Source organism: Aplysia californica, unplaced genomic scaffold, assembly GCF_000002075.1.
Source record: "Aplysia californica isolate F4 #8 unplaced genomic scaffold, AplCal3.0 scaffold01010, whole genome shotgun sequence".
In the NCBI taxonomy this organism is placed as follows: domain Eukaryota; kingdom Metazoa; phylum Mollusca; class Gastropoda; order Aplysiida; family Aplysiidae; genus Aplysia; species Aplysia californica.
The window spans coordinates 112,369-124,042 of NW_004798280.1; the positions used below are offsets into that span (position 1 = coordinate 112,369).

General features: G+C 43.0%; 1 protein-coding gene across 1 annotated transcript in view; it reads right to left on the reverse strand.

The window, feature by feature from the left end:
- Positions 1-683: 683 nt before the first annotated feature.
- LOC101861402 (ankyrin repeat and KH domain-containing protein mask) overlaps positions 684-11,674 on the reverse strand; it is a gene marked incomplete in the record, with an annotated part of 46,978 nt that continues 35,987 nt past the window's right edge. The window contains 6 exon segments of the mRNA XM_013089660.2: positions 684-1,953; positions 2,844-2,923; positions 5,010-5,398; positions 6,397-6,428; positions 8,817-9,163; positions 10,360-10,450. Of these exon segments, the coding sequence (XP_012945114.1) occupies positions 1,873-1,953; positions 2,844-2,923; positions 5,010-5,398; positions 6,397-6,428; positions 8,817-9,163; positions 10,360-10,450 (1,020 nt within the window).

The window sequence follows — 11,674 nt, forward strand, 5'->3', positions numbered from 1 at the left end:
TGATTCCAGCACGCTGCCTCACTTATACCAGTCTCAACCTGCATGTAACATTCATATCGTCTGCCTGCTGTTCACATGTTCTCAGCCCAACATTTTAAAAAACAATTTCTAATTGCAGTTGATTAAAATCCGTGGTACTGATTGCACATGCTCAAAAAAACATTTTGCTGACATTCAAATTCTGGATGTTAAAAAAAGGAAGAAAAAATACATAATAGTACGTGTCACGACGCGGTGGAATCAGGCGCACCTCAATTGTGGGGCATACGGAGTTATTGGTACTGTCATAAAGCCTGACTATTTGCTTTGCTTGTGATGGAAAAAATATCCATATATCTTGAAAGCTGAGGTGACGGTTTCATCCAAAAATCTAAGCAATGCAATAGTAGTAAAACCAATTGTTCAGTGTAAGACTCCTGCGGTATACCTCACTTTTCAATATCCATTATACGTCACTTTTCAATATCCATTATACCTCACTTTTCAATATCCATTATACGTCACTTTTCAATATCCATTATACTTCACTTTTCAATATCCATTATATATCCATTTTACTTCAATTTTCAATATCCATTATACGTCACTTTTCAATATCCATTATACCTCACTTTTCAATATCCATTATACGTCACTTTTCAATATCCGTTATAGGTCACTTTTCAATATCCATTATACGTCACTTTTCAATATCCATTATATATCCATTATACTTCAATTTTCAATATCCATTATATTTCACTTTTCAAAATCCGTTACACGTCACTTTTCAATATCCGCATACGTCACTTTTCAATACCCGCACACGTCACTTTTCAATCTGTTATGCATATATGTCACTTTTCAACATCCGTTATACGCCACTTTTCAAATGGGTTATGACAGAGTCTTACGTTAAACAGTTGCAATGGTTTTTGTTTGGCAACATCGACGTACAATTTCGATCATTTAGGAGGCCGGCCGCAGCTTCAGCCCTGCCTTCTGAGATGGGAAAGAGTGTTCCATCAAAAAAAGACAGACATGCTTGACAAAGTTACTTCCACACCCGGGATTCGAACTCATGTCTTCCGCAAGAGTTAAATCTCTACAGCACTGATGCCTGTGAGAAATTCTCCAATCTCATGTCACATGACTCGTCAGCAGGTCTCCTGATACATTGCCTGAGACAGCGGTGAAGTCTACGCAGTTTTCTGAAACTGTCGCCGAAAAAAAAGCTCACAAAAATAACAAAAACAAAAACAAACAAAAATTGTACGAGCACCAGGCCTTGTAAAACAGCAGGAGCCAAATTTCGCTCCACACAGACTTTAAAAACATCGCTCATGCAAGACTATCATCAACTCAGCTTTGCGAGAACTATCATCTTTAGTCTTAGTAAAGAGTTTTACGGCACAAGCAACACAATAAGGTCACATAAGTGGCGAACTGTCCTCATCGAGACTGGATTTAAAAACACAACAAGCAGTATTGTGCAACCTCCAAACCAACTCCAGCGAGACCTCAGAGTTGAGAAAACGGAAGAAACCAATCAGAACTCAGCGCACGGTGCGGGCTGTTTGAACCCATCTGAGCCAGATCCCCCCCCCCACATAACTCAGTTTCAGAAACACCAAGACACGAAAGGATTAAAAAACTCCGAAACATTTTCGCTGTAGTCGGACTGCAAAACTGAGGTACCGTAGCCAAACTTAGCTCGACACAGTCCGCATATGACAGTTTATCGTAGAAAACACCGCGTCAAGTCATCACAGCAAACTGATAAAAAACAACGGTGTCTCAGCTTCGCAACAGCAGCGAGTAGCCAGGGGGGTACACTGCGAGAGAAATTGTGTTTGTCTTCGTCTGGAAAAGCCGCTTCCCGCGTCTCTCTCGTCAGTTGTCGCCCTGCCTCTGACTGCGCTGTTGCTCCAACAGTCTCTCCAGCGGGGACGGGCCCGTGTTGGACCACATGCCCTAGGGGAAGAGAGAAGATAATACACTGTGAAATGGTGAAATGAAATAGGGAAGAGAGAAGAGAAAACACTGTGAAATGGGGAAGAGAAAAGATAAAACACTGTGAAATAAGGAAGAGAAAAGATAAAACACTGTGAAATAGGGAAGAGAAAAGATAAAACACTGTGAAATAGGGAAGAGAGAAGATAAAACACTGTGAAATGGGGAAGAGAGAAGATAAAACACTGTGAAATGGGGAAGAGAGAAGATAAAACACTGTGAAATAGGAAAGAGACAAGATAAAACACTGTGAAATAGGGAAGAGGGAAGATAAAACACTGTGAAATAGGGAAGAGAGAAGATAAAACACTGTGAAATAGGGAAGAGAGAAGATAAAACACTGTGAAATGGGGAAGAGAAAAGATAAAACACTGTGAAATGGGGAAGAGAGAAGATAAAACACTGTGAAATGGGGAAGAGAAAAGATAAAACACTGTGAAATAGGGAAGAGAGAAGATAAAACACTGTGAAATAGGGAAGAGAGAAGATAAAACACTGTGAAGTAGGGAAGAGAGAAGATAAAACACTGTGAAATAGGGAAGAGAAAAGATAAAACACTGAAATAGGGAAGAGAGAAGATAAAACACTGTGAAATAGGGAAGAGAAAAGATGAATGCTGTGAAATGGTGAAATGAAATAGGGAAGAGAAAAGATAAAACACTGAAAAAAAAGAGTGCTAGGTTCCCCCTCCCACCCCCCCCCCTCCTCCCCAACCACTTACCTGCAGGTCCCCCGAGGCAAAAGAGTGCTAGCCCCCCCCCCCCAACCACTTACTTACAATTTCCGAGGCTAAAAGAGAGCAAGGTTCCCCCCCACCCCCACCACAACCCCTCGTCTCCCCAACCACTTACCTGCAGGTTCCCTGAGGCAAACGAGTGCGTTGTGCTAGGAATCACTTGACCAACAGGCATGTTGGCTGGACCACTGGAGCCTGGGGGCGAAGAGAAAAAAAAACAAACGATCAGAGTAAAATAACAGACAGAGCTCCACTCCCTCCTCCTCCTCCTCCACCCTGTCCTCTTCTTTCCCCTCCTTGCCCACTTGCATTAGCTCTCTTGTACCTTTCATTAACATTTTTCTGTAAAATCCACGGAGAAAAGTGTCTATAAATGGACATTGTTGCGGGTTATAACCAAGTGAACACCGGAACAATCAGCAGGTGGACTCTGAGGTGGATATTGAAGCGGGGAGCAGAGCACGTACGGCAATGTTCGGAGTGCAAGGATGTTGTTCCCAGGATCAAGTAATCAAGTAATCAAGTAATCAAACGGTGTTGAGGCAGAAATCAAAAATTCAATAAAAATTGCTAAACCGGCAGAAAACTGCAGGGTATCTTTGCTGTCATTATTTTAACGAGCGCCTGATTTCACTACGATGACTCACAAATGCAATTATTATAATTATTGAAAAAAAACAAAAAAACTCTACTAAACCCACTGACCATCAGCATAACCTGTTTACACCATAATGCCTCACATAATTATTTATGCACATATTTTAGTAGTAGTAGTAGTATACGGTTTTACGGCGCTCGTAACTGCGTAAGGTCATCTGCACTTATTTATTATAATAATAATAGATAGCATTTGTGTAGTACAAATCCCCGCTCAACAGCAAGCTCATGCGCTTCACAATCTGTACTATTACCTCAGCAGATGTTTGTATTAGTAGAGGTTTTACGGCCCTCGCAACTGCATAAGGTCATATGAGCACCAGAAGATTAAAGGTGTTACAAGAGAGTAACAAACACGAAAAAGAAGGAGGGGAGATAAGGACGCTAGATGTTTGATAGGAAAGAAGGAGCAAACCACACCAGAGCACCCGCCAACCACCCTCACAGCAAGCTCATGCATTTCACAATCTATACTATTACCCCAGCAGATCAGTTTAGTTTTAGTAGAGGTTTTTACGGCACTCGCAACTGCATAAGGTCATATGAGCACCAGAAGATTAAAGGTGTTACAAGAGAGTAACAAACACAAAAAAGAAGGAGGGGAGATAAGGACGATAGATGTTTGATAGGAAAGAAAAAGCAAACCACACCAGAGCACCCGCCAACCACCCACCCCAGCAGATCTGAGAGCATTCTGAAACAACCTCAACTTCCTGGGAAGCATAGAGTGCAAGCAGCCATTTATAGGTGATAAAACATTAACATATGTGAGGCAGCGTGGTGGAATCAGGCTCTTGTCAATTTTTGGGCTTGTACAGTTATTGGTATCATCTTAAAGCTTGTTCACTTGTCTTTATTTGGATGAAAAAAATATCCATTTATCTTAAATACAAGTCAAAATATTTGCGAAAGAAGGAGGTGGGGGTCACCTGTTTTCAGAGATAAAATTAGAGAGAAAATGGTCGCCAAAGATTAGTTATTTCCTTAGCTTAAGAGTCCATGGCAACTGAAAATCTACATTTTTCGTGCCTTTAATCTAAGGTTTCAGAAAAATTCACACAGATATGACTTTTTTAAAGGGCATGAAAGGTGTTGAGCCAAAAAAACAAAAATTCGATAAAAATTCACAAACCTGCGGAAAAAGGCAAGTTTCTTCACTTTAATTATTTTGACGAGAGCCTGATTCCACCACGCTGCCTCACATTTTATTGTGGAACACAAAACAACAGAAACAAAACAAACCACTGACCACCAGAATGACCTGATGTCACCACAATAAAGTAAAGTTATTCCCGCATCCGATCCGGACATTGGGGGTTGCCTTGTTAGTGAAACAACTTCCTCGGCCTTCGGCATATTGTGGTAGGGTGGCCAGTTCCTTTCCACGCCGCCTTTACTTCCCCAACTCGCAGTCAGATACCCATTACTGCTGGGTGGGCAGGAGGGGGCGAAAAAAAATCTGTGTCTGAACCGAGGCTCAAACCCGAACTTTTCGCTTAGGAGACGAGCGCACTAACCACTCCGCCACCACACCCCTTTCACCACAATACCTCATATATATATATATGCAATTACTATTATTTTCATTACGGAACAAAAAAAACCCCAAAAACAAACCACTGACCGTCAGCGTGACCGGCAGTCTTCATGAGAGCCGCCGGAGTGGTCTTGACCAGCGAGGTGGGCCAGGCCGGTGAGCTGTTGGTGTTGCTGAAGAGCGTGTACTCCCCGCTGGCCTGAAGGAACGGCGGGTCCATCACCGTGTGGATCAGCGACTGGTGGGAGCTGGCGTGCTGCTGCTGATGCTGGTGGTGGTGGGGGCGGTGCTGCTGCTGCTGTTGTTGTTGTTGTTGTTGGTGTTGGTGGTGTTGGTGATGGAGCTGATGATGCGGCGTGTGCAGCTGTTGTTGTTGTTGCTGCTGCTGTTGTTGGGTTAAATGGTGTTGCTGTGCTTGTTGTTGATGTTGCGGTGGTTTCTGTGTTTTTACCAGCTGGGGGTTCAGGCCGCTGTCCCTGGAAAGAGAGAGATAGAGAAGAGGTTTGTGGAGAGAGCCGAGGCCAGGGTTCCTGCCATGAACTCCCCACCACTAAATTCAGGGAGATTTCAAGTTTTCAAGGAGAAATTTGTAAAATTCAAGGAGTTTGGCCTATTTCTGATGGGCCTACACTTGTCCGAAGGGAATCGTAGTTCCGATTTTCCGACAAAAAATTTTGTTCATGTCCGATCCGGCGAAATTCAAGGAGAATATTTCAAGGAGGTTCCTCAAATTCAAGGAGATTTCAAGGACATTTTTTCCTTGAATGAAAATTCAAAGACTTGATATTTGTCTAATGTAGGTATTTTTTCTGCTTCCAACGACACAATTCAGATCATTTCGGAGGCGGAATCCCGACCCTTCTTGTCAAAAGGATAATAATGTTACTTCATACTCGCATTTTTTTGGCTTAGTTTACTTTTAGTAGAGGTTTTACGGTGTTCGCAATACTCACTTTGTGAGAGAAACTTTGAATAAGTAAATCAATTGCTAGCCTAGCCTCATACAGATATCAGATGAAAAATTAAAGTCACCCTAGCCGACTCACAAACGACACTTACGACTACTCTGCCGAAAGCTGATAAAACGCCTTCTGTTTCCTTCAGAGCAGTTTCGAGAAAAAGAGATCTTTTGTCAGCATGATCATTTAAAAATAGAGCCATTCTGAAATTTGAATTCAAATTTATTTTAAAACTGGTCAGTTTCACTTTGATTTTTTTCACACAAGTAGGGTAACTGATCAGGCTTTCGATTTAGCAAAAAAAATAAAAAATTGGCGTCAAAATGAAAAAAAAAGATGTTTTGTCAGCTTAAAGCAGTACTGTACAACATGAGACCATACACAAACTGATGGAAGACAGGATACTTACAGTACTGTAAAACATGACAAAATACACAGACTGATGACAGACACAATACTTACAGTACTGTAAAACATGACAACATACACAAACTGATGACAGACAGGATACTTACAGACCAAGTCCTTTGTCTGGTTTCGGAGTTCCCTGCAAAAAGCAAAGAGAGACAAAAAATAAATAAATATTCACCACAAAACAATATGTGAGGCATCGTGGTGAAATCAGGCTCTCGTCAAAATAAATAAAGTGAAGAAACTTGCATTTTTCCGCAGGTTTGTGAATTTGTATCAAATTTTTGTTTTTTGGCTCAACACCTTTCAATGCCCATTAAAGAACTCATTTCCGTGTGGATTTTTCTGAAAAACGATTAAAGGCACACAAAAAAGTAAATTTTCAGTCATCACGGGCACTTAAGCTAAGGAAATAACTAATCTTTGGCGGCCATTTTCTCAGTAATTTTACCTCTAAAAACAGGTGACCCCCACCTCCTTTATGCGCAAATATATCGACGTGTATTCAAGATACATTGATATTTTTTCCACCCAAATAAAAACAAATGAACAAGCTTTAAGATGATACCAATAACTCTACATGCCCAAAAGTTGACGAGAGCCTGATTCCACCACGCTGCCTCACATATGATTTGGCGAGACAGATCTATCTACTTTTTTCGCATTTGATTTGTTTTTCATTCCACGAAATTCTTAGGTCTCCTCAGAAAACACACTCTGTTGCCTCAACTGTTTCGACAGCTTAGAATCAAACTCCGCAAGACGCCATTTTGAAAAGTGACATATCTCTACCCTAGAATTACAAAGTTGCATCTGACAATTTTGGCCGTTTTGAGTTACTACGACCACGAGGTCAGAAACCAAACGTTCCTATCTGCTCTATTAAAATTGTAAGAACATTCAAAGTCGTTATCAAGACATTCAAAGAATTACATTCGAAAAAGCTTGACTTGTGAAACTCAAAATCTTTGACTTCAAATTTCTCAAAAACTAGGCACTGAGAAGATAGAATTTTGTCATTCTGAGGGATTTTTTAGTTTAGTAGGGGTTTTTCGGAGCTTGCAACTGCATAAGGTCATATGAGCGCCAGAAGATTAGAACTGTTACAAGAGAGTAACATAAAAAAGATGAAGGGGAGATAAGGACGATAGATGTTTGATAGGAAAGAAGAAGCAAACCACACCAGAGCACCCGCCAACCATCCACTCTGAAGTAATGGTCCAGCCCTTACAGCTGTACAGAGGAGCTGACCAATCAAGGCTTTTCAAACTCTTTGATTTTTAAAAATTGTCAAAGGAATGTTGTTATTTTTCATGATTGGACTTGCAAAGTAAAACCAAGCTGTGCTATGAACAAGCGTATAAGGGTTTGCACACATCTGTGCGTGTGAGTGTGTATGTGTGTGCCTGTGTGTGTATGTGGGAGAAAACAGGTGACCTCCACCACCTTCCTTCACAAATATTTCGACTTGTATTCAAGATAAATGAATAGTTTTTTCATCCACATAAAGACAAGTGAACAAGCTTTAAGATTATACCAATAACTCTACATGCCCAAAAATTGACGAGAGCCTGATTCCACCACGCTGCCTTACATATGAGATAGTGGAACATCAACTTTTCCACTGTACAGCCCTAAATGACATCAGAGCTACATTTCTCCCTCCGAGACCTAACTTCGACAACACACTCTATGGAACATTACAACAACTGCAGCAAACCTGCACTTATCACTACATGGCATTGGGCAGAAGGGTGAGAGCCCAGCTGTTGCTGGATCGATAACAACAACAACATCTGATCTTTACAAGAAGACGGCCATCATCAGACATTGACCGACGAGCTATCATTACACAAAAGCTTTGTTTGTTTTGGTAAGTGTTTGTTAGTCTTAGTAGAGATTTTACGGCGCTCGCACCTGCATAAGGTCATATGAGCGCCAGAAGACTAGAGGTCTTGTGAGAGAGTAACAAACATAAAAAAGGAGGGGAGATAAGGACGATAGATGTTTCACTGGAAAGAAGGAGCAAACCACACCAGAACACCTGCCAACCACCCACTGGTAAGTGTTTTACGGCAATTGCAACTGCATAAGGTCATATTAATGAAATATACAAGAGTGATGTTACCTTCAGACAATAATAATAATTCCATTTATATAGCGCATATCCATCCTCAAGAGCATGCTCTATGCGCTTTACAACTTGTATTACCCCAGCAGACCCTCTGGGAACACTCAGAAACATTCTCGGCTTCCGCGGAAGCATACAGTGCAAGCTGCGGATTTTATGCGCTCAAACACTATCAAACTGACAAAATCATTCACTGTCTATAGCCGGGTACCCATTTCCACCTGGGTGAAGAGAGGAAAATTTGTGCAAAGTGCCTTGGGATTCGAATCCACGACCTTACGGTTGCGAGTCCGAAAGCCTAACCACTAGGTCACCGATGCCACCTTGACATAGAGCTATTATTAGAAAAGAGCAAACGGCCTCTCACGGCCAAAGAGACAACACTGCCCTCACCGCAGCATGTCCCTGGAAACTGGAGGACAGCCTGGGGTCTGGACCAGCGGCTGATTTCCCCGCGAGATACCCATGCTGCTGTTGCTGTTGCTGTGAGCCGAGAAACTGGGCGAATGCCGCGGAGTTCTGGGACTGCGGCCCCTGGTTCAGACCCGGCCCTTGACCTGGATTCCGGCCGTTGGTCGCCAGGTTGGCTGCTAAGAACAGGCTGTTCATGGCCGAGGCTGAGGGAGGCTGGTTATTGGGCCCGCTAGCCGACGCGCTTCCAGGACCCCCACCGGCTCCGACCGTCTGCGAAGTGCCAGAGTTCGCACCCCCTCGCAAAGGGATGTTCTGATACAGTAGGCCTGCAATACACAGCATATGAAGAATAAATAAATAACGTATTTTTGTGTGTCTTTGTGGTGAAATCAACCACATGCCAAAAATAACGAAATTGTGAGGCAGCGTGGTGGAATCAGGCTCTCGTCAATTTTTGGGCATATTGAGTTATTGGTATCATCTTAAAGCTTGTTCATTTGTCTTGCTTTCAATGAAAAATTGCCTATCCATCTTCAATAGAAGTGGAGTTATTTTGGATTGAAGGAGGTGGGGGGCCCCTGATTTAAGAGGTAAAATTAGCAAGAAAATGGCCGCCAAAGCTTTGTAAATTCCAAAGCTGGAGAGTCCATGGAAACTGTAAATTTATATTTTTGTGCCTTAATCAAAGTTTTCAGTGAAATCCTCAAAGGAATAAGTTTGTAAATGGACATAAAAGGTGTTGAGCCAAAAAACAAAAATTTGATAAAAATTGCTAAGCAGAGAGAAAACTGCTGTTTTCTTTGATTTCATTATTTTGACGAGAGCCTGATTCTACCACACTGCCTCACATATATGCCTACTTTATTTTACTTTTCCAATCCAGCGGCCTTTTGGGTTCTAGCCCTTCGGTCTGTAACATATATGCCTAAAAATTGAGAAGCTCCCGATTCTACCCTGTCATGACACTTTCCATAGAGAGTGAGAGAGACAGAAGAGAGAGGGAAAGACAAAGAAACAAAGAAAAAAAAAGAGGCAGAAAGAGACAGAGAGGGAGAGACAGATGCAGAGAGACAAACAAACAGACAGACAGAAGAAGAGACAGAGAGAGAGAGAAAGAGAAAAAGAGAGAAAAAGAGAGAGAGAGACAGAGAGAGGCAGAGGAACAGACAAACAGATGCAGAGAGACAGACAAACTGACAAACAGACAGACAGAAGAAGAGACAGAAGGAGAGACAGAAGAAGAGACAGAAAGAGAGACAGAAGGAGAGACAGAAGAAGAGACAGAAGGAGAGACAGAAGAAGAGACAGAAGAAGAGACAGAAAGAGAGACAAACAGACAAACAGAAGAACAGACAGACAGAAGAAGAGACAGAAGGAGAGACAGAAGAAGAGACAGAAAGAGAGACAAACAGACAAACAGACAAACAGAAGAACAGACAGACAGAAGAAGAGACAGAAAGAGAGAGAGACAGACAGACAGACAGAAGAAGAGACAGAAGGAGAGACAGAGTTCCAAACTCACCAGCTGACTTTGGCGTGGGTGGATTGCCTTGCTGCATGAGCTGTGGCTGAGGCTGCTTCTGCTGCTGGTGACTGTGCTGAGCGTGCTGAGTGTGCTGAGCGTGCTGAGCGTGCTGAGCGTGCTGAGCGTGCTGCATGCCCCGATATCCCGGCACCGCCATACTCGGAGGCTGGTGTGGCCCGCCTGTTGTCATGGACACAAGTTTTAGTATTAGTAAGTGTATTGTTCGTTTGTTTTGGTAATTGTTTTACAGTGCTTGCAACTGCATAAGGTCATATGAGTGCGCAGGACACATTAAACCTTTTTAGGTGGTTGGAAATTTTGAATTTTTCCCGGGCGGCGGCCGAAGCCTACTCTTATCAATTTTAGACCACCAAGGGATCTTTAACGGGCACAACTTGCACATGGGACCTCCGAGATTTTTCACCATTGTCCAAGAAGATCAGGGGTGTGGCTGAAAGATAGCTGTAAGAAGGAGCCAAAGAGTAGTAGTAGAAAGGCTGCGGAAAGAGTCAAGAGCCCAGAGGAGGGGGTGGAGGCAGAAAGTGGAGACGAAAGCAGGCGACAAAACATTGCTAGAGAGCAGGAAAAGAGGTGAAAGAAGACAATTTTAGAGAAAAAAATGTTTCCATCGCTACCCAGACTCGAACCCGGGACTTTTTAAAGAGAGGTGAACACCTTTACCTCTAGGCCACGAGAGCCCCCTTTAGTAAGAGTTAAGTTTTAGTAGAGGTTTTACGGCACTCGCAACTGCATAAGGTCATATGAGCGCCAGAAGATTAGAGGTGTTACAAGAGAGTAACAAACATAAAAAAGAAGAAGGGGAAATATGGACGATAGATGTTTGATAGTGAAGAAGGAGCAAACCCCACCAGAGCACCTGCCAACCACACACAAAATTGAATAAATATCGAAACATTTCCGCAACATTCGTAAAGATGGGCAGCCATGGAGAAATAAAGAGTTAAGGCCTCACCTGTGACAGCCCGCCCAGTGCCCATAAGGAGTTAAGCTCTCTCCTGTGACAGCCCGCCCCGTGCCCATAAAGAGTTAAGGCCTCACCTGTGACAGCCCGCCCCGTGCCCATAAGGAGTTAAGCTCTCACCTGTGACAGCCCGCCCAGTGCCCATAAGGAGTCAAGCTCTCACCTGTGACAGCCCGCCCAGTGCCCATAAGGAGTTAAGCTCTCACCTGTGACAGCCCGCCCCGTGCCCATAAGGAGTCAAGCTCTCACCTGTGACAGCCCGCCCCGTGCCCATAAGGAGTTAAGCTCTCACCTGTGACAGCCCGCCCCGTGCCCATAAGAGTTAAGCTC